This window comes from Musa acuminata, chromosome BXJ2-8, assembly GCF_036884655.1.
Source record: "Musa acuminata AAA Group cultivar baxijiao chromosome BXJ2-8, Cavendish_Baxijiao_AAA, whole genome shotgun sequence".
Lineage (NCBI taxonomy): Eukaryota > Viridiplantae > Streptophyta > Magnoliopsida > Zingiberales > Musaceae > Musa > Musa acuminata.
Genome location: NC_088345.1, coordinates 49,026,790 through 49,049,765, shown reverse-complemented (window position 1 = coordinate 49,049,765; position 22,976 = coordinate 49,026,790). Strand labels below are relative to the sequence as shown.

The 22,976-nt window shown below is 41.3% G+C and overlaps 4 protein-coding genes and 1 pseudogene across 5 annotated transcripts; 2 read left to right on the top strand and 3 right to left on the bottom strand.

The window, feature by feature from the left end:
• Window positions 1-3: 3 nt before the first annotated feature.
• Window positions 4-5,454, top strand: LOC103996500 (probable LRR receptor-like serine/threonine-protein kinase At2g16250; annotated as a pseudogene).
• A 232-nt stretch (window positions 5,455-5,686) lies between these two features.
• LOC135619931 (AP-3 complex subunit sigma-like) lies at window positions 5,687-8,297 on the bottom strand. The gene is made up of 7 exons (XM_065122430.1): window positions 8,067-8,297; window positions 7,914-7,956; window positions 7,724-7,785; window positions 7,230-7,326; window positions 6,960-7,030; window positions 6,063-6,154; window positions 5,687-5,920 (listed from the first exon to the last, which is right to left on the bottom strand). Exons 1-7 carry the CDS (start codon window positions 8,133-8,135, stop codon window positions 5,854-5,856), a joined length of 501 nt encoding a protein of 166 aa, XP_064978502.1. The 5' UTR covers window positions 8,136-8,297; the 3' UTR covers window positions 5,687-5,853.
• A 161-nt stretch (window positions 8,298-8,458) lies between these two features.
• On the top strand, window positions 8,459-9,765 carry LOC103996191 (protein NONRESPONDING TO OXYLIPINS 2, mitochondrial). 2 transcript variants are annotated; one of them, XM_009417051.3, is made up of 4 exons: window positions 8,459-8,672; window positions 8,786-8,907; window positions 9,136-9,195; window positions 9,437-9,765. In XM_009417051.3, exons 1-3 carry the CDS (start codon window positions 8,557-8,559, stop codon window positions 9,153-9,155), a joined length of 258 nt encoding a protein of 85 aa, XP_009415326.2. In that variant the 5' UTR covers window positions 8,459-8,556; the 3' UTR covers window positions 9,156-9,195; window positions 9,437-9,765. The 2 variants fall into 2 exon arrangements, with proteins under 2 accessions (XP_009415326.2, XP_009415323.2); XM_009417048.3 differs by lacking the exon at window positions 9,136-9,195 and having other exon boundaries at window positions 8,460-8,672.
• Window positions 9,766-11,256: 1,491 nt separating this feature from the next.
• LOC135619930 (CRAL-TRIO domain-containing protein C23B6.04c-like) lies at window positions 11,257-19,875 on the bottom strand. Its single transcript, XM_065122429.1, has 7 exons — window positions 18,934-19,875; window positions 13,050-13,132; window positions 12,432-12,608; window positions 12,232-12,330; window positions 11,891-12,136; window positions 11,573-11,820; window positions 11,257-11,492 (listed from the first exon to the last, which is right to left on the bottom strand). Exons 2-7 carry the CDS (start codon window positions 13,113-13,115, stop codon window positions 11,489-11,491), a joined length of 840 nt encoding a protein of 279 aa, XP_064978501.1. The 5' UTR covers window positions 13,116-13,132; window positions 18,934-19,875; the 3' UTR covers window positions 11,257-11,488.
• Window positions 19,876-20,019: 144 nt separating this feature from the next.
• Window positions 20,020-22,946, bottom strand: LOC135619929 (cholesterol 22-hydroxylase CYP90B27-like). The gene is made up of 8 exons (XM_065122428.1): window positions 22,648-22,946; window positions 22,233-22,557; window positions 21,984-22,136; window positions 21,100-21,351; window positions 20,924-21,016; window positions 20,774-20,852; window positions 20,564-20,670; window positions 20,020-20,438 (listed from the first exon to the last, which is right to left on the bottom strand). The coding sequence occupies exons 1-8, from the start codon at window positions 22,854-22,856 to the stop codon at window positions 20,202-20,204; spliced, it is 1,455 nt and encodes a 484-aa protein (XP_064978500.1). The 5' UTR covers window positions 22,857-22,946; the 3' UTR covers window positions 20,020-20,201.
• Between the last annotated feature and the right edge of the window lie 30 nt (window positions 22,947-22,976).

Genomic DNA, 22,976 nt, shown 5'->3' with positions numbered 1-22,976 from the left:
ACGATGATGGACCCCGGGATCGTGACACTGGGCCGGTGGCGGCGTGTGCCACGCTCGGGTTGCGTGCCCTACGGAACGTGGCGGTGTGCGGATACGCTCGATCTACAGGATCCATACACATGCTTTGCACGTTGGATGTGAGTGGAAGATTGTAGTGGTCTGGGCGCGTGCCGTGCTCGCGCTGGGAGTCGGCGACGGTCGACGCAGCAATCCAGACACATGCTTTGGCACGTGGCGTGCCACCAGGGGGAGGCAGAAGGCACACTGCTGTGGGCTAAGTCGATCACAATAATTATTAGTCCATAAATCCTGGCAGAATGCTGGCATGACAATATATATATATATATATATATATATATATATATATTCTGTTTTATTTGTTGCCTTTAATCACTGTTTGAGTTTATATTGACTTTCTAATGACGTTCTTAATAATATCAATAAGATTAGAAATACTTTTTTAAAGAAAAAGTTTAGCATTCGAGTGGTATGCATTTTTATTGTTTGGAGCATAGTTTTCGGGAGAAAATTTGGTGATGGACTAAGCCTTAGGGATATATGTATCATTAGAATTGTCATTCATAATAAAATAATTAAAATTATATTTAATAAGAAAGTTAACTTATGGAATCTTATAGTTAACGTAAAATATGATTATTTTGACTAACACTAGACATACGAAGGCTAGTTAGACCCGAAATCTATTCTTGGATATTATTATTGAGCTTAAATCTAAATATATTAGACTTGTTGGAAAAGGATGATCCGCCGCGGGAGTGCAGAAGCGGAACTCGTCTTCTGATCTCGCGGGCCTCTACAGCCTCCGTGCTTCGCTTGGGATCCGCGCCCGGGACTGGCCGCGCCGCGCGGACCCCTGCACCTCCTGGACCGGCGTCACTTGCAGCGCCGCCGGGCGGGTCGTCGCACTCGACATCTCCGGCCTCCGTCGAACCCGGGTTGGCCACCTCAGCCCCTAGTTCGCCGTCGACGGGCTGCAGAACCTCACCCAGCTCCGGTCCTTCAACGCCACTGGCTTCGCACTCCCCGGCTCCATTCCGGACTGGCTCGGTGCTGACCTCGCCCCGACTTTCGCCACCCTCGTCCTCCGCGATGCCTCCGTCGCGGGTTCCATCCCCTACTCCCTTGGTGGCGTCGCCAGTCTCGCTGTGCTTGTCCTCGCCGGCAATGCCATCACTGGAAATATCCCTACCACGCTCGGGCAACTCGATAACCTCACGCTCCTGGACCTCTCGCACAACGCGCTCTCCGGGCCGATCCCGACATCCCTCGGAGCGCTCGCCAGCCTCTTGTACCTCGACCTCTCGTCCAACTTCCTCTCTGGACCGGTGCCGCTCGCACTTGGCAGCCTCCGGAACCTGAAAACCCTGATCTTGGCAAACAATAGCCTCTCCGGATCGGTCCCCTCACAGCTCGGCGATCTCTCCTGGCTCACGGTTCTCGATCTCAGCTTCAATTCCCTCACTGGATCACTCCCGAATAGTCTCAGAAACCTGAGGAGCCTCCAAAATCTGAACTTGGGGAACAACTCACTCTCGGGAGCTCTAACCGATGGACTCTTGGCCGGTCTCACCCTGCTGCAGTCCATCGTACTTAGTCACAACAACTTATCGGGGGCGTTACCGGATTCACTGTGGTCTCTCTCGGAGCTTCGGGTCTTTGATGTCTCTGGTAATAGGCACACCGGAGTACTTCCGGACACCGTGCCAGCTGCTGTAAAAGGCACTGTCAGTGGTGCTCTCTTCGATCTCTCGAGCAATCTTTTCTACGGTTCCATCTCTACTCGATTCGGGAACATGTTCACCAAATTCGTAATGGTGAATATATCGATTAATTACTTGGAAGGTGCATGGCCATTAGATAAAACGGGCAACAATGTATCTTATTGGTTGAGTTGCCTTAAGAATGCAATGAACCAGAGGAGCCCAGACGACTGTTTGAAGTTTTATAGGGATAGAGGGTTACCTTATGATGGCTATGTGATCCCGAGTGCTCTGCCTTCGGACACTGGAACTTAAAGTATATTTTGACAGGGACTCTTGGGGGCGTTTTGGCGCTTGCCATATTGGTTCTTCTACTGATATGTTATTTGAAGAGACATGGTTTTCGGCAAGTTGAACAGCAGGAGAGTGGTGGAGCTGCAGCCTCTTCCGGAGGTGGCACACAGGCTCCCGGTGTTTATGTGAATTTGACTGCTGTGGGGAAGGCCTTCGGTTACGAGCAGCTGGTTCGGGCTACCGCAGGCTTCAGCGGTATGAACCTTGTCAAGCATGGACGATCGGGAGGTATTTACTGTGGTGCTTTGGAAAACGGTCTTCCTATAGTTGTGAAGAGGATCAATGTTCTGGCCAGTAAGGATGCTCGTGTTGTAGAATTGGATTTGTTCTCCAATGGTTTGCATGAGAGATTGGTGCCATTTCTGGGCCACTGCCTGGGAAAAGAGAATGAGAAATTCCTCGTCTACAAGTATGTGCCAAATGGTGACCTCTACACTGCATTGCAGAGAAAACCTGAGCCAGAAGGAGGGGTGCACTCGCTGGATTGGATAAAGAGGTTGAAGATTGCAACAGGCATTGTTCAGGCTCTGTACCATCTTCATCACGAATGTTCGCCGCCGCTTGTTCATAGGTAATGCCCTTACATGGTTGGAGAAAACTAAATCGTATTGTTTTATCCATCATCTCTCGTATGATCCATGTTTGGCAAAACTAGAGTTATTGCATACTTCTCAGAGACCTTCCAAAGTTCCATTCTCAACATTTTTTTGGGCAGTTTAAGCCTTGCGTATATAATCTTGCTATACTTGTTCCTTAATGGATAGCCTGTCCTTCTAATGATAAATCAATCTCTTTGCCTCTTGGTGGTTCATACCTTGAACTCTAGTTACTCAATTTGCAAATCTGCAGTGTTTGAGGTGTTCTATGTTTCCTAATTTAATGTCCAGTGCTTGGGTCTTCTTCTGGTTTTCTTGTAAGTCTAGCTTGAAGTGTTCTTTGCATCATCTACCAGGTCTAATGCTGTTGAACTTCTTGACTGTATGCAGTTTCCAAATTTTCCGCATTGTTATCATTCGGCACGCCTCATACAACTCCAAGATTCTCCATTTTTATAAATCTTTTTAACATTTGAACAATTCCTCAAGCTTATAATATTTCCAGCAATTCACATTTCATGATAATTCATGTTTCTTTAACAACCAGAACTGGGATTTCTTTTCCCCACAATTGTTTTTGTGGTCCAATTTGCAACAATTTCACTGGATATATTTTGGTAAGATTGCCTTTTAATACTTCTGCACCATTACATTAATTCAGGACCACTGTTAAAAGTTCAGGTGCGCATTGTGGTTAAAATTTCTAATTAGTGATAGCTACTTTCCTCGATGTGTATGTGCTATCGTGACACTGTCAAACTTGCCATTAGCAAGTAATAGTATTATTTAACAGATGTACTGTTATCATTTGCAGAGACATCCAAACGAGCAGTATCCTCCTCGATGATAAATTTGAAGTGAGGCTTGGAAGTTTGAGTGAGGTATGTCCTCAGGAAGAAGCACACCATAGTGTTATCGCCAAGCTATTGCGGATGTCACAGTAAGTTCAAAATTCACAATAGTCTTTATTACTTGTTAGTTAATCTCAAAATAATATTTCCTTAAAATAGAGTAATTCTAGAGTTCCATCATGTCAATTTCATGTTTGTTATTCTTTTTCTTATCTTGTTCTGTATATCATGGATCTTAGTAACCTTTGCGTATCATCCGATTTATATTCTGTAAATTGCTATCAAATTTGAATCCGTATCCACTGTCATATTCGGATCGTGGATTGGTTATATCTCATGAAACGCACCATTCTCGACAGATCCAGTGTTGCGACATGTCTTCGGTTCAACAAAGAAGAAGATGTTAACCGTAAAGATAAACGGTAAAACACAACACGCTGACTCATTAGGAAAGTCTATATTAGATAATGAGACCTCCGATGTTGTTATTTCGGAACTATTGAACTGTTTGTTTCTTAGTAAACTGATGTTGCTCAAAAGATTCGAGGCAGCATATAGAGAAAGAAAAAGAAAGTAATCAAGTGGCTAGATCACATGATTTATTGTCATATGATCAGGATAACACTTGTTTCCCAGACTCATACATCCTTAATAGATTGCTTGTTTTATCCTCTCTGACAACATTGAAAATTCCATTGATCGTAATATAGCTTCAACCTTGTCATGTTCTAATATCCGCTTCTCTTCTTGACATGCAGGAGCTCGGAACAAAGTGTTTCCGGTATGAAAGAAAGAAGAAGACCCCCGTTATGTTTTATTGAATGGTTTCGTTCAACTCTCGGCTAATCACTTCTTTTCCTTGTGCTTGATGAATTTGCAGAACCTCCTGCAACATGTGCGTATGATGTGCATTGTCTTGGCAAGGTGTTGCTCGAGCTAGTTACCGGTAAGCTTGGAATCAGTGGGTCAAATGACGCTGCATCGAAGTGTATGAGAAGGAACTCGTGACAAAGATTGTCGACCCGTTCCTCGTAGTGGATGAGGACCACTTGGAGGAGGTCTGGGCCATGGCAATCATAGCCAAGTCTTGCTTGAATCCAAAGCCTAACAGGCGGCCACCTGCGAGCTATGTCCTGAAGGCACTGGAAAACCCTGTGAAGGTGGTGAGGGAAGACGACAACTCTGGTTCAGCCAGGCTGAGGGCTACTTCATCACGGGGCTCTTGGAATGCTGCCTTCACGGGAAGCTGGCGACGCAGCTCCTCGGGCATCATGTCTGTGCCAGGGCAACTAAGGGAGGACCAGAAGCTGAAAAGATCTGGTACAGTCGGGTCTCAGGGAAGTGGAGGAGAACGATCATTCTCTCGGAAGAGACCGTCGAAGGAGATCTTCCCAGAGCCATCTGGTTTCCATGACATGGAGGATCGAGAAGAAGGTTCGACATATGGTGGGCGGCTCGCCATTTGAGTTCCTGCCTATCGGCATCTGACCTCGATGGTGAGTTCGACGAGTGATGATCCGTGATCGGGTCGATTTCTTTCTCTTCCTCTCCTGTTCATGCATTTGTACACAAGTATTCCAATGGAAGAGCTCGACATCGAGGCAGCAGGCTCGCGGAGGTCACTATCATATCTTACTGCTTTCAGTCGGTGCTGAAGATGCTGAATCGATTTGGCAGCTTAAAACAAGGAGGTGTAATTTAGCCTTCATCGGTGGCTTTTCAGGGTATTTATTGTATGTTGGATAACTTGGTTTCGCATCGCCAGCTTTCTGTTTCCACCTGTTCGATCACTCTTTTAACACTCGACAACAAGTGATCTTATCGGAGAGCCAGCCATTTGGATGGTGGCCGGGCGGCGGAGTTTGGACACTGGGTTTAGGTTGCTCTTTGTGATTTTGGACACTCGAAAAAATATATTATTATTATTTACCATGAACAAGAGGATTAACAAAGAATGACCAAAGGCTGCAGTTTAAAGTCGGCTTAACTTGCTGATAAAAGCAGAACGAAAAATGAATGATATAACCCACGAAGACCAACTCCGAATAAGCTTCCATGGAAAACTCGATTCGCAATCAGTAGCTTACATGAAACTAATATGGTAAAGAAGAGAATCTTAGTCCAATGTTACCCATAAAACGCACACTTCCACCAACAAACAATATCAGCCCGCAAATCACTTTCTTTGATGAACTTCAATGGAAATTGTCGTAGAAACAAAATCACGATGTGATGCTACAGTTATTAATGAGTGGCAGGTATTGCTATTAAACTCCATTGTATTGGTGGTGACACGCTAGTCCTGGAACGATATCTTGAACTTGCAAGACGCTAGCGGCCAAACCGTCCGGATACAGACTTTGGCACAAAGCTGACTGAACTTGAAGACTTCTCTAGCCTGCAAGAGGGAAATAGATTTTACAGTTTACAAGTAGAGATACAAAAATCAACAGGATTATGTGTGCATGTACTTTCATGTCTACACAGGACATGCATGCATTTTTTGCACATTATTTGGAATAGTTCAAAAGAGATGGCACCTTGAGATTTCCTCAACGGCCTTCAGAACTCGCTCAGAACTAGTTTCCAGCACCTGGCCTCCAAATATAATTTCGTCTAGGATGGTGTGCATCTGCACATAAGAAATCCAAGTTATACATGAAAACGGTGGTATTGATCTGATTGTTGTAAATCTGTTCTAAATTGAACAAAAGGATGATACGCTGCTAAATCAGTTTTGCAGTAGATATAGACCTGAAGGATAAATAAGATGATACACTGCTAAATCAGTTTCACAGTAGGTATAGACCTTAAGGATAAATAAGATGATACCCTGCTAAATCAGTTTCACAGTCGATATGGACATCAAGAATAGAGGGCAGATTCACTTGTAGCTAACAGAGGTAATGATAGACAGGTAAGAGTATTGTTCCAAAGAGTTCATGAGCGTGTGAAATCATACCGGATTGCCATTCTACTTTACATTAATGAACAAATTATAATAGAATATGCCAATCGTTTAAACTTTCTATTTATGATCTAGTCATGCCAAGTCTAACATGAATATCTTGCAAGTGTTCTGGTCACTCCATAAGCACCTTCTAGTAAACATGATAGAATTTCTTGATTATTTGCAACATCCTCTCCATCAATCTAGAAGTTCAAGTACTTCAAATCTTTTGTTCCATATGCCTATATAATTAGCAAAACAAAATTATATTATCCTAAACTCACTTTTCATAGCTTTTCCGTCTTCTTCTTTTATTTAAGATGAAAGAGCAGTGCAGTACGTTTCAGTTGCAGGCTGATAGAATATGCTCAACTCATCCAGATATTTGGCATTTTTTTTTTGTCAGGCTAGCTTGTCGAAGTAATCCAAAAAATTGCTAGCAAAAAAAAGAGACATACTGAGAAAGCTTCACAACAACTACGATTACCTTGTTGAAGTTAAACACTATGTCAAGCTCACAGACATTTTTGAAGCATCTGTCCAGTGTCTCAACAAGGACTGCAGACGACAGCATCTAAATTAGAAACAAAACCTTCGGACATATTTGTGAATCATAGGGAAAGATCGGAAGATATGAGCTCAGCCAATACTAATAGTGCTACTCATGACACATAAAGAAAATCCATACCAGTGGAGAAGGAACAATTTTTATAAAGAAAAACAATCTCATGTAAAAGGTTGAAAACTTGTTTTGCACCTTGTATGAGGTCAAGCATAGCTAGTTCGTTCTCACAACTGTCAAACACAAAGACAAAATACAGCGTAGCGAGGTGCTTGTATACCAGCCGGGTACCCTGCAAGAAGGATGAAGCATGATAATGCATATCACCAGATTTATAGAAAGGATTTCCTCAGCAAACATAGGAAATTCCTCACGAGCAAACATTAAAGAGACTGCCTATCTACTCAATTTATAAGAAACCGTATATTTTGTTCACGATTCATATTTAATGCGCAGAGCCCTAATTTTTGCAGGCTCCTCGCTCTATTAATCAACAACATGTTCTTCTCAGCAAAACCCAGTTTGAGAGGAATTCTCGTTAGCAAGTAGAGCAATTATTGTAACACAAACGGATAAAAGGCGAACAAGCTAAAACATTCATATGTGTAGACCTCTTTGAATTCCTCCTGTTTTTTTTTCTTTGTTATTTCTGCAACAAAAGATACGAAGAGTAAAGAGGAAAAGATTACTGGGCCGAAGATTGCATCTGCTTCAACGAAATTGCTGACGTTGTCCGGTCTTCCAGATAAAACTGCAACAGGTTGACGCAAAAGATCGAATATTTAACAGAAAATCGATAGCGAAAAATGTGAAACAAATGGGGAAACCGGGGATTAATCGAGGGGTTTTCTAATGTATTGAAATTACGAGCTCCCTGACCTGCGAAGACGCTCCGTGTGAGTTCGTGCTGTTTCTCCGGGGGCTGGGCTTCGACAGAAGAGCAAAAGCAGCCAGAGTCAAGAGAGGATTCGTATTCGGATCCGAATGCAAATTACGAGGGCGAATAAGAGAGACAGAGGAGATATTGGGTACCTGGAACTCGTAAAACTTGAGGAGGCGGGGCTTGCCCTGGGTGTTCATCACGATCACCGCGCGAATCATGGCTGTAGCCGGCCGCCGGAGAGAGGCACTCAGAAGGGTTCCGAGAGAGCGGTGGCCAAAGGGCGGGTTGGAACCTGCAACGCTGACGTTGTTTTCGTTTTCTGTTTCTGGTTTTGGAGACGAAACGGCGGTGGAGATGTTTTTGGTAACGGTGGGGACGTTTTCGGGTCGAATTCACCGTCTCGTGGCAATATATCTCAGATATTTATTTCTCTTTTACCTATTGGACGAGCCATAGCCGACGTGGAATGCGGGATCCACGATCCCTCTTTCCACCGCCGAAGCCCGATTGTTGATTTGGCTCATTGCCGCGAGTCCGCGACTCGTTCGACCGATTTGTCTCACCCACTCGGTTAGGGTTTAAGAGCTTTTCTTTATTCCCCACATCCGTCAGGAGGAAGACCGTCAAGATCGATCCGTGATGGCCTCGCTCTGTAGGTCCGCCGCCATGGCCGCGGCGAGGTCCGTCGCGGTCCGCTCCAAATCCATACTCCCGAAGCCTGCGCCGTCCCGAAGGGCCGCCCCTTTCGTTCGGAGGTGAAGGCTACTGCAACTCCAAATTCTTGCCCTCGAACTCTTCTACTTGTTATTTTTTCTTATTTTTAGTTTCGATTCGTACTCTCGACTAATTTCGGCACGACCTATGTTAGGTCGATCGCACAGGCATTGGGGAGCGTCGATTCGCTGATGCCGCTTCACAGCGCCATCGCCGCCGCTCGCCTCAGATCTTTCATTGCGGTCGATTCCTCATGTTGGAGTTGGCTCTCCCAAGGTAACATTCACGAAAGACTTTATCTTTGATTGGTCATCAAATAACTGGGGAAATCTTTGATTTTGTCATGCATTGAGGATTTGCATTTGCCACCAGTATTTCTTGCAAGAAGAATGTAAATCTGAAAAGGGTTTGGTTTCACGGAGTGTTATAGCATCCAAAGAATACTCGTTGGATTAATTTTTATAGCAAAATTGGAACTTTGTCTTGTGGTAATTCTGATGATAGGTTTAAACAAGCGCATCTGATCATGGCTATGGAGAGTGCAACGCAGAAGGGAAGAAACATGTGAGGAATTTTAAACCATGACTTCTGTGAAATTGGCCACTATATCCATTTTATTCCTCGACATCTTATTCAATATAGTAGGTGTCAAGTGTAAATTAAAGGTCAATTTCATCGCTCTCCTTAAAACTATTTTTAACAGCATGCAGAAACTTAGTGATCGTTGCTCTGTTTTCGGATATTCTAATAGTGCTTTATATTCTGGCAAATTTTATCCTAACGTAGTTCTCTATTTTTCGTATAGGACGTGCTTTACCTTTGTGACCGAGGTGTGCTGGTTTTATGCTATGTGGGATCTTAGATTCTTACTGCTGCTCATTTACTTTGAAGACCGTAATTTGTCTTTTACAAGTCTTGAACTGCAGCAAGTGATTGGGCATACCTTACTTTTTAGCCCAAGTACCCCTTTTATTTTTGAAATTTATTGAGATAGCATTTCTTGTTTATTAGCCTTTTAACATAAGCTGTTCTTTCTAGAGTACATCATATTACTCGCCGTGTACCCTTTAGATGAAAATTTGATGTTACAAGTACTGCAGCTATATTATTGGAATGTGTTCCCTGTTTGGACGATGGTGTTTTGATCTTATGCTCTTTGATGTCCACCACCATGATCATGCTTTGGATGACACCATAACGTTACTTCTATTGTAGGACCAACTGAATGAGTTCATTAGAAGTGTTCTATTTTTGTGATGCATTTATGCTTAATTGATTTATGTACTTGCCTAACTGCAACTATGACAATAATTATTATTCTTGTATGTAGATCATTTTACTTTGTGCTATACTATGATGGCAATCAAAATTCTTCATATTCTCTTGGAATTGGCCTTTTGCAGTAGTCATTGGCATGCTATTACAATCTAGAAGTGGAACGTCTCACTTTCCAAGCCTTTGATAACCAAATAGTTAAATTACCAACATTATGTTAAATAATTGAAGAATACCTGATGAGGAAATAGAGATAAAACAACCGTATAAGAACAGGATATCATCAGCTGACCCATAAGAATCAGATGTCAGATTTGATCTGTTTAAATATCAGAGTTCCTAAAGTTAGCTACCTGTATTGAATTATTTAACCCTAGTTACTGTACCTTCTCCACTTTCTTTTTCCAGAACTTTACCAATTATGATCTTCATCTCTTTCGTGCTTCGAATAACTTAAGTCTCTATTCTACCTTGCTTAGCAAATATGTTGCTTTCCATCTTTGGTAGCTATGTCTTGTAAAAAGGAATCAATTATGGTCTGTAAATCTTCTTGCTGCTTTCTTAGTTTCTTCTTCATTGGAATTTTGATCTGCTTTATATCTTCCAAAGTTCTGACCTTCCGTACATTTTCTTTTCACCAAGCCTGCAGTAGCTTCATCCTGAATCTCTTATCTAAAACCTTTAGGTTTCTTAGAATCTCTTTTGGTTTAATTTTTATCCCTTTATTTGTCATTATAATGCCCATACTGTTATTGCCTTCTTTTGATCTAGTCTATTGTGTTTTCCAATCTGTTCTTGATCACCTTGGAACTCTTCTTGATTTCTTGGAGTTTTTGTTTTCTCTTCATTATTTAAGATACATCATGTCCGTCCTTGCTCTTCATCTATCCTCCTACTTTGGAAAAACTCTGGCAATGGCTCAGGCCAATTTTGATATTGTTGAATTGAGTCCTAGTAACTGGTAACGCTTTGAGCTACAACGAAATCTAGAATACCACACTTGTTTTTTTTTTTTTTTTTGTTGCCTGCGTTCCCCGTGTTTCCAATTTGTCTATGGAAGTTTCTTGCATGGAAAGTTTTGACTGTTTCATATGATGTCTTCCATTGGTTTGTTCACATAATTCGGAGCATGCATATAGTTTGGCATAAAACCTTGATTCTTTCAGTAATGTTTTTTAACCTCTCCAACATTTTCTGTCAATAATTAAATATCAACAAGGGAAGGGATGTCCAAAGAAATGTCAACTTGGTTCATATACTTTTCCTTTGCATCAAACATATAACCAATACTTATTTATTTATGTAGGTTTTAATGTACCCATTTTGTTTCTCATAAACGGAATGTTTTTTCTGTCCGATCAGGCTGAAAGTTTGTAGCCTTACTCGTGCGTATATTTTTGCTGCAATCGAATATGTTCAGATCCAGACATCGTTGAAGTTGTTCTGTATACAAGTGATGATACAGCCCGTGTATTGGTGTCGTAGTTCTTTTAGCGTCGTCAAATTCCAGATGATCAGCATATCGCTTATCTTGTTCTTTTGACTTCCTCCTTTTTCGAGGAGTTGCTGTTCTCGTTCATGCTTACCTATCATAAATTGGAATTGGAATGGACCAGTTAGTTTGAAGCATGGAATTGTGTTTTAAAGGTCTCTCTCTCTCTCTCACCAAATGTGCGACCTCAGATGCTCCGGCAGCTGATCCTCTCCCCAAATCGCCGCTGACTTGGCATCATCCTTTGCCATCAGTCTCGCGAACTCCTCGTGATCATAATGCACATTGCTCTCTCCTCCAAAATCCTCGGGCAGCATCTGGAAATCGAAGCTTTTGCGCAGCACTCCCATGCTCTCTTCCTTCTTCGGGTACACAAATTTCACCTTCTCGAAGGTCTTCGGGTCCAGGAAATACTTAACTATCTGCGCACAAAAACCAGAAAACGCTAAAGACCGATAAACCATCAGACATAATCGATTAAGGGCTACGGACCTTCCAAAATGATTCAAAAATTCTTGGGGGATTATATAGGAATGCAGCCGCAAGCCTCTCGGGATAGTGAGACTGCAAAACGTTTGCCGTCTCTCGAGCAGTCTTAATCGGCACCGAGTTCCTCAATGACCATCCTGTGAAGTCTATCAGCCAAACCATCTGCTCTTGTCCTTGGGGCAGATTGATGATGGCATTCTCCAGGAGATACACCAGATGCCTGAGTTGGCTGTCGTGCGAGCATGTGTTCTGCAACAGATGCATGTAGCTTGTATCTCTATTCTCAGATTTTTTTTTTTTTCGTTTCCTTGTAGGATAGGAAAATGAAAACATGAATGGCAAACCTGTCTCCCTGGTCTCAGCACAAGAACACTTCTTCCCTCGCGATCATGAAAATCCGCTCTGTAGACCTTGCCGGTTTCACCTTCGGTAGCAACCTCAGGCTGAAACGATCGGGAAAACAGTGTAAATATATGAAACGATCGGGAAAACAGTGTAAATATATCGACTGCGGTGTCAAATCAAACATCTGAATCGAGCTCACCCAACGAATTTCCTCTGGCTTGTAAGTCGCTCGCCACTCGAGTGTCTCCTCTAACATTTTCTTCGACTTGTCAACGTTCCAGTTCCAAGCTTCCAAGTATCTCCTCAGACATGCATCGGTGCAGAACATGAAGCTACGTCCGGATAAGGGTCCGATAGCAGCTCTCAGCTCTTCCACCTGTTTGTTGCACAATATCCACAATTTATCATGCAAGATATATCATATAATCTCACAAATTAGCATGATCAAGCTGAAAAGAGTTTAAAATTAAACACGAATGATGATGTTTTCTTGTTCTTTGTCCTGCAATGCCCATATATTGTATATGTAGAAAGATTACATCAGTCGGATAGAAATTTTCGTGATAAACAGGTGTGGCACATGGCAATCGGATGAACCATTGCGAGTATGACCATCAAGAAAAACATAGTTTTTTGAAAGCTTATGCAGTATGGTAGATGAGCATATTCAATCCAAAACAACCTACATTCAGAGACTCCACCGCGAAGCTGACTCATTTAATCGAAAAATATATATGTATTCTTGAGATTGTACTTCATGAGCCTGATATAGAACTTCCCATAGTGTAATACAGAACAATGTGTTCAGTCTAATTACCTTCTCTTGGTGTGGTAGAGCAGCATGATCCTGGTCATCATGAGAGTTATGCTTCCTTCCGAACATGTTTGCGTCCGCCTTCCCTGTTGATGAGACATGCTTTTAGCAGGATAGCGAAACAGAAATTGCACATTCATGCTACTAAGGTACTCATCAAACCTCTTAATTGTAAATAAATAATGCATTTTTACCAATGGTTATGATCTAATTACACACAACAATTTGTATCACAATAAGGGTGGAAACATAGCCTCAGAATATGTTCAAATGTGTCGATGGTTTACATCTAAGTCACATAGCAAGTCCAGTTTCTGAGACAATCTAAATTGTATCACAACAAAGATAGAAACCACAGCTTCGGAATAGGTTCAAATGCATCATAGAGGTGCAAAAAATAGAGAGTTAAGATAGTTGAAAACTCATGCTACGATACAGACGCAAAAAAGAGAGCTAAACTCAAAAGCAATGGTTTGTGGCACCTAACGATTCAACCTGTGACATGTCTATCACATTGGCTAACTGATACTATAAATAAGATCTTCTCAAGCAGAAAGCTGGGTGGGAGAGGATGAGAACAGATATTTCTTTCTCTATTGCTCTCACTGTAAAATAGAAAAAGAGTTTCCACCATTCCAGTGCAAGTGCAATCCGGTAGAGGATGAGAGCAAAACTGGCAACTCCTTGGTTTTAAAAAAATAGTATGCCAAACTCCTGATTTGCGGTAAGGCGATTATGTATGTCAAATAATTGAATGAATGCAATAGTATATCAAATAGTATGTCAATCGGGTATTCAATTATGTATCCATGACGTAATCCATATTATTTTAACAAATAGTATGTCAAATAGTATATCGATCGAGTATATTCATTCATTGATTCATGCATGTATTCAAAAATATCATAAGAGATCATGCTTAGTGTATGACATGCTAGATTATGTTCATTGGTGACTTTACATTATGATGGATCCATAGTTCCTTTCACAGAGTGCACTTCCAATGTAAACCACTGGCATATACCACAAAGTAACAATCACATTAATATCATCGAGTTAATCCCAAGATAATAGAAAATCACTAATCAATTTCAAATCACTACTTCAAATAAAGTTTTTAAGTTCATCAATTCATATGAACATAAGTTATCAATCTCTTAGCAGCCCTCAATCGACCTGAACCATAATTGAAATAGTCCAATTGACTTGAACCAAATTAAATTCTATCTGAGCCCAACCTCTAATCCTTATTGAAATCGTCTAGAATCATTCTAGAGTGGTCTAATTTGGATCTAATTGGTTTTAATGTGGTCAAATGAGTTTGAACTAATCAAATCGGTCCAAAATCACCTTGAATCATCTTAACCAAACTGATGTAGTTTAATCAACTAATGAGCTTAAATCAATAAGAGAGGAGGGAATTGAGCTAGGCTACATAGTACTAATCCAAATTGGACCGACGCCACATATGCCTATCCCAAGTATTAGACTAGGTTGACGTGTCATGAGTTGAGTCGTACTTGGTCTTCGAGCTTGGTCGTTGAACTAGACTGCACCGACTCGTGAGCAAGGTCATGCTTGATCACATGAGCTAGATCAAATCTGATCATATGAGTTGGGTTGTGCCTAACCACATGGGCTGGGTCGTGTTTGGCCATATGAGTTAGATTATACATGATCACATAGATTGGTCTAATCGATCAACTTGACTCAAGTCAGACTTGAGTTTGATCCCTCTTATTAAATTAGATTTCAATTTTTAAAAAAATACTTTAAAATATTATAAGATAATAATTAATCTTGAATAAATTACCATTAGAATTTTTAATAATACAATATGAATTTATTAAAATAGACTTCTAAATCCATTTTTATAACTTAAATAATCTAATAAATTCATGATCCTATAGTTAAAACTAATTAAATCATAAATATTAATACATTAATTCTTGAAACAAACATATATTTATTTAAAAGAATTAGAGCTATTATTTCAATCCAAAAATAAGAATTTTAATTGTTAAATCACATCTTAAAAGTATAATTCACTAACTTAAGATTTTTGCTTGAAATATAAGTCATGCACCATCATCATGAACTTAAATAATAATTCTAACATAAAAATTCAACGATCCTTATTTACCAATCATAAAAATTTTAAAATTAAAATATTATTATACATCGTAAAATTATAATAATTTTAATATCAAATATTTAAAAATATAAATAAAAAAATATAAAAAAATGAGTTGAGGATCCTACCTCTCATCAATCCTCCTGTTGCTAGCTTTGACAAGCAACGGGGGAGAGAGAGCCCCTTTATATAAAAAAAAATATATCGTTCTCGAAAGATAATTAATGATTTAATTTTATTTTCACACATAAAAATAGAAATACAATATTTATTTTTTTATAATTCACACAAAAATATAATTCAAAATATTTATTTCTTAAAATTCACATCATTATTAGGAAATAAATTAATTAATTTTAAATTATTAAATTATTTAATTGATCGCCTAATTTCCTAACAAATCAATTTAGTTCATTTCCATAATCATACTACATAAATATTCAAATAAAGTAACATATTATTTATGGTAATTTGATTTATATTGAGGCAAGAAAGAAAAATCCCAGATAATTATAGTTAATTAGTCTGGATAATTTTGATTGGCTTAAGAATTTATATTTTTATCTAGATTTTTCACCCAGGAACAAAACAGACAAAGCAAGCTAAAACACAACCAACAAACAATATTTAAGATGTGGTGTCAAGATGGAGCATTTGGTATTATAATAATAATTTGAGCATGACACCTTTGAACGGGCTATAGGCATGCAGACATTAGGCAAACTGCTATGGGTGATTGGACAGTCCACTAATCTCAAGAAAAGTTCCAGACGAGTCCAAAAGGTTTCATGGTGTGGTGGAAGAAACCGTGCCCTGTTGATCTTGATAAGAAGAAGGGATAGTCCTGTTAATCTTCTATATTTCTCTCGAGAAGAACTCTTTACAATTTCAGAAACTCTATATTTTTTAATGACCCAACATATGGGATTTATATAGTCCCCAAAAATACATTACAATAATTATATTCAAGATGAATCATTCTCTTTCAAGAACCAATAACCAATTTGAATTATCCTTCTATAGAATTTTAATTTATTTTTTCTTCTTGATGTAATGAATCTCCTTCTCGATGCAATGAACATTTCTTTGATGAAATGAATCTCTTTATGAGAGTTGAACAAGTTTAATTCCAACATTCTCCCCCCTTAAACTTGTTCCATCTAACATGACAAGTTTCTTTCGAAGTTGTTGAATATTATACCTCTTCTTCAAGAACTCTATTAAGAAATACTGATTTGACATCAATTTGTAAAATTTTTCATTTTATTTGAGCAGCTAGAGAGATGAGTAATCTTATTGTCTCTCGTCGAGCAACTGGTGTAATTACTTCTTCATAGTCAATCTCATATTGTTGTTTGTATCCCTTTGCAACCAATTGGGCTTTGTATTTCTCCACCTCTCCTTTTGCATTTCTTTTGTTTTGAAGATCCACTTAACACCGATAGCTTGGTGGTCTTCTGGAAGTGTAGTAAGCTCCCATGTATTATTTTTATTAATGGCATGAATCTCTTCGTTCATAGCTTGTCATCATTTTTCATCTCTATAAGCTTCTTCGAAAATTAATGGATCATATCCTGCAAAAAGATAAAATAAAGAAAGTTCATTATTGTTAGTATCAATCCTTCGAGTCATATCATATAGCTCCTGAATCGGTCTTGTCCTTCTTATAATTGGACTTCTTGAATCATGTGACCTGGCTGATCTAGGTAATGATTCCGGCAAAACCACTTTGGTGCTTGCTTGTATTATATCATCTTCTTCTGAAGCTATAGCTTTCTTATGCTGCTCACCACTTTTCCAGTTCCAAATCTGTTGTTCATCAAACTCAACATCTCTTGACATCACAACTTTATTTGTGACAAGATTGTAGTGTTTGTAACCACTGGAATTCTTTGGATAACCTAGCAAAATGTATTTCTGACTTTTATCTTCCAATTTTGTTCTCTTTTCTTCTTGTGTCTTGACAAATGCAACACTTCCAAAAATTCTCAAATGGTCAACCCTTAGTTTTTGAAAGCTCTATGCTTCTTCTGGTGTAACATTACCAATTCATTTTGTCGGAAACCTATTAAACAAATAAACTGCACAAGCAATAGCATCTCCCCAAAATTCTTTAGGAATTTTTCTTTCCTTTAACATGCATCGGACCATATTAAGGATAGTCCTATTTTTTCTTTCTTAGACATCATTTTGTTGAGGTGTGTATGGCATGATGAATTGATGTAGAATTTCATTATTTCTACAAAAAAATTTCAAATTCATTTGATATATATTCACCACCCCTATTTATTCTTAAACATTTAATCTTACAACAAAAATAATACGTTGTAGCTTACTATACTTGCAGAAGACCACCAAGCTATCGGTATTAAGCGGATCTTCAAAACAAAAAAAATGCAAAAGGAGAGGTGGAGAAATACAAGACCCGATTGGTTGCAAAGGGATACAAATAACAATATGAGATTGACTATGAAGAAGTATTTGCACCAGTTGCTCGACTAGAGACAATAAGATTACTTATCTCTCTAGCAGCTCAAATAAAATGAAAATTTTACAAATTGATGTCAAATCAGTATTTCCTAATGGAATTCTTGAAGAAAAAGTATATATTCAACAATTTCGAAAGAAACTTGACATATTAGATGGAACAAGTTTAAGGGGGAAGAATGTTGAAATTAAACTTGTTCAAGTGTCATAAAGAGATTCATTTCATCAAAAACAGATTCATTGCATCGAGAAGGAGACTCATTACATCAAGAAGAAAAAATAGATTAAAATTTTATGGAAGGATAAGTCAAATTGGTTATTGGTTCTTGAAAGAGAATGATTCATCTTGAATACAATTATTGTAATGTATCTTTGGGGACTATATAAACCCCTTAGGTCATGAAAAATATAGAGTTTCTGAAATTGTAAAGAGTTCTTCTTGAGAGAAATATGGAAGATTAAAGCTTATCCTACTCTTCCTCTGTTTGATAACATCTTCCATGCCACGAGCAGACCTAGCTAGCATTTCGCGCATTTCACATGCTTCGAACCGTATGATTCGATATGCTAGCAGATCATCCATCGTCTCATAAGTCTCCAAAAAGTCAACCATATGCTGGACGAGTCAATCAGAGGTCCACCGATCAGAAGGATTCCACAGAAGGGGCTGACCGGAGGCACTCTCGCTCTCATCTTGAAAGACAAACTCATTGGAATCAGATGGGTCGACAAAGACATTTTGAATCCTATGGTCGAGGATGGGTAAACTGTAAAAAAAAAAAAAGGTTCGAATCAAGAATTCCTTTTAGGAAGAGATTGATGACCGATTTATGAGCATCGAAAGTGGTAAGGGAAAACACAGAGAATTAATCACCCAGAAATCCCCAGATGGAAGCAGATGAGCAACGGTTCTGAGTTTCCCTCTTTTGTTCTTTCTTCTTTGGTCCAAATCAAATTAAATCACTCCGTCTGATTCCCGATACGGTATAATCTCGATCGAAGATGAATACCAAAAACATCTTTTTTTTTCTTTTTAACTAGAAATCATACGAGTGCAAACAAAATCAAGAACCCAGATTTGTCCCCAAAGTGCAGCCCGCAGTAAAACCAAGATTACGAACGGCGAGCGAGATCAACACGGCGGAGCAATCAATAAAAAACCACCATTTCAGATGAACCCCAAAGAAGAGAGATTTGTCCGACTGACTCCAGCTTTACCCAGTAACAACCATACGAGGCATAAAAATAAACAGAAGAGATCCATACCTCCGAGAGAGCGAGCGAGAGAGAGAGAGAGAGAGAGAGAGAGAGCCTTCTGCGGGACGGTCACAAGTGCATTATTTGGCCTCCGGGGAGAAGGTTGGCAGGTGGACTAGACCGCACTTGCTATCTTCTCCCCTTCCAAGCTTGGTACGCGCGGAGAACCAGAGGGGCGGAGAAGTATGAAAAGAAAGAAAGAGAGAGAGAGAGAGAGAGAAGATGCCCCCTTGGGCCTCTTTTGCAACTTGGTTGGTCACACTGAACTCGTCCCCAGCGGAGTTCCAGACCAAACGCATGCTCTCTCCGAGTGCATCATCCTTTTGACACACACACACGGACATGGGAACACCGATCTTTTTCTTCGCTCGAGCACCTAAAGCAACCGACGCAATCCGAAGCTTTATTCTCCATTCGCTGCGTGAGAGAGGGAGAGGCGCATTAATGGATGTACAACTAAACCCTCTAGAAGACGTCTACACCGCGCCCAGAAACATCACCATTTGCACTTCTCATATAATTGTCCGACGCTATGATAAACTTTCTATGTGCTCTTCCACTGGGAAAGACTGGTAATCGAACCAAAATCTTGGGCTGAATGCCATATTTGATCGACACTTCAGTTCTAATTAATCCAAACAGAAAGAAAAAAACTCTGATCTTGGACCAGATATCATCTTCTTTCTTTTTCCTTCTTCTTTCGAATCATGTGCACATTTCTTGGAGGGTTCCGACCCGATGGGGAAGATAGAGATACCTACTACGCAAGCAAAGATGAATCCAATTAACTATATATGTGCCCGGAGCGAAGGGGATGGGACGTATGAAAAGGTTCACCGGACTCGGTCGTCGATGCCAGTGTCGCGCTCCTACCCTATCGCGTGTATCTCGTGTCAGGTCCTTTCAACGACGGTATCAGATCCATGACCTGCCCTGCATGCCAACCCACTCACATGAGGAGCAAGCCTGACCTGCAATGCGAACCCTTTGATCTCATTAATATTTTATCAAAGCCTGACGTGCGAACCCTTCCGGAGATTGTGTTTTAGTGGTCGATCCCGTTTTTGATGCCACAAACAAAAATCAACAAGAAGCTGGTCCGAAGAAACATAGAGATGCTCATAAGTAAAGGATACATTGTAGATTTCCGGTGGAGCAAGTCTTTGGCTTGTCACAGCAGAACCATTAAGATACGCATGCTTCCGATTACCAGCGCAGCAATCGGAAACGTTATCGATTCACAAATGCTATGATCCGCATCTGTCTCCATAATGATCTTAAGCCACTTGGTTACCACCGAAGCGCCTAACCTTAATGGGCAAGCCCTTGGGGAAGCCGAGGAAAGGAAAGGAGACGGGGAAGTCACGCTCGGCCAGCTCCCAGTCGTACTTGAGGACAAGGTGGTGGAGGAAGACGGCCATCTCTAGCTTTGCAAGCTCTGCTCCAGGGCAGAGTCGCGGGCCGCCGCTGAACGACATCACGTTGCTGTTCTTCGTCACGGTCGCAAGGATAGCCTGCATGCGAGACAAATACACAAGCCCTGAACGCTGGTTGGAAATCAAGCTATCTGGTGCATTGCCACGACAAACTATGTTCCTGCTGTGTGTGCAAACGCATGTATATCTATCGAATTGCTGACCTTCCATCTCCATGGGTTGTAACACTGTGGTTCATCGTAGATCGACGGATCCAGATGTGCTGCTGAGATTATAGGAACCACTTCCCACCCACATGGAATATCGTAACCTGCATCGTTGCCAAGTGAAAAGTGACATCTTTGATGAGCTTCTCTTGCGCAACTTGGTCTCATTTACTGTGATAACAATAACAGTAATTATTTGCATCTTACCTTTGTACTGGACATCTTTGATGGCTTTCCGGTGCAGGAAGTGGACGATGTTGCCTAGCCTTAGCGTCTCATTGATGACCTGAGGGAGACGTGTTTTTCCCTTTGTTACTTTGTTACCGGCTTGGAGTAGTGGCACAAAAGAGAACTTACAGCATGCGTGAACTCCATCTTCTTGTAGTCATCCCAGGTCAGTGCGGTCTCCCCTCGTTCCTTCTTCAGCCTCGCGATCTCAGCGTGCTCCTCCTGAGAAGCTTGTCGTTGTTACTGGAGCAGAAAACAGATGAAACATATATGCTATTATAGAAGAAGAGTCTCGCTGGGCTCACCCGCAGTTGTCGAACCGCTTTAGGACAGGCCTGCAGAAAATAGATGGCAAGAGAGATGGCACCGGAGGATGTTTCGTGGCCGGCGAAGAGCATGCTGAGTATCAGGTCAAGGATCTGTTCTCTGGTGAGAGTTGGATGCGTCGACACCGATGCCAGGAGGTCATCCTCTTCAAGCCCCTCACATTTCTCGCGGATCTTAGTGATCCTTTCGTCCAGCTTCTGCCCCATGATCGTGAGGATGACGGCCCTTGACTATCGAGAAGAAAAGGGAGGGTCAAACCACGATTCAGAAACCACATACAAGCACAGGCCCTGCATCGATGGATGCTGAGGACATCGAGGGACCAAATGTACAGCTCGCTTGTGTTTTACATTTAGAAAGAAGAAATGTGCATGTAATATGAAAAGCCTCTGTTAAATGAGATGAAATTTCTCTTGCTTCGGACAAGGCCACCTTTTGTTTTTGAAAGAAAGAAACCAGTCATTGATATCAAAAGAACCTAACAAGGGAGAGTGGGATGAGCTGCGGGAAGAGAACGGTAGAACGGTTCTGCCAACAGAAGCTAACACATGAGCTTTCCGGTTTTCACTCCTACACGAATGCAAAATGGGGACCTACAGATGGCCAAAGCATAGTTTGAGAGCCATATAGCTAATGACTCGACCACCAAAGAGAGGCATGCTTTACCAAAGATGCCTCCTTCAGGCATTTGCTTGCTCGACCTCCCTTTTCTTTCCTACTATAAAAACCTCCCGCGACTACTCCATGTATAGGGACGGCCGTACTGTCTGGTTCTATAAGCACCAAGACGAGAGAGGCAACCTTGGAAAGCCAGTAGAAAATGTACATAGAGGCGAAACGAAGAAGTAAAATGTAAGCAGACCTGCAAGGCTTTTCTGTAGGCGGTGCCCGGTAAGTTGAGAGGGATGGATGCCATTCCCTTCATGAAGGTGTGATACTCTCTCCTCAGCTGCTCCGTCTCCGGCATGCTCTCGTCCATGCTCATCAGATGCTTCACCATCAGGCCGAAGGCAAACTGCAGGCGCCGCCCCCGCATCGGTGTCAAATGCAGCCAGAACCAAAACGAAAACCCGCTCGACTCTGTCTAAACAAATTAAATCTGGATCCAAACCTTCTTCGCCGCCTCTTGGGCGGAGAAGGTGGCGTTCTCCGTCCACGAGTCGAGAATCTTCACGGCCTGACGCTCGATGTCTCCCAGGAAGTATGTCCGGAGCTTCACGTTGCTCATGAAGTTGACGGCGATGGATCTCAACTCCCGGTGGATGTCCCCCACCAGCGCCAGCATCGACCACCTTCCCATGATCTCGGCAATGCTGGTGGGGCAGCTGTTCTCGAACAGCCGCCCCTCGCTCTGCAGGATGAGCCGATTGAAGTCCGGGTCGGTCGACACGATCGTCGGCTTCCCCAACAAGTTCATCCTAAAGATCTTCCCGTACCTGCAACCAAGAATACCAAAGTGGCAATCCATAAATAACCGAGTATGGTGGCCATGGCTTGTATCGAATCGGTAGAATCACGTAACAAACTTGGCCACGCTTCGGTCCATGAAGTCTCCCAAGGAGGCGGAGGAATGAGGCTGCATGAAAGCAATGGTCTGGCCGATGAGAGGCAGACCCATCTTGCCCGGTGGCAGTGTATACGCCTTGCCGTCTCCATTCCCGTTGCTCCTAAAGGCGAAGAAGATTATGACGGCTATTACGGCCGTGGAGATCAGGAGGAGGAGCTCGAGTGCCATTCTCTCTTCCCTCTTCTCTCTCTCTCTCTCTCTCTCTCTCCCTTCTCCCCTCCTCTATGCCGCAGACGGCCGCCTCGGTCGATGCAGGATATAACCTCCTCTGTTTTTTTTATACCACGT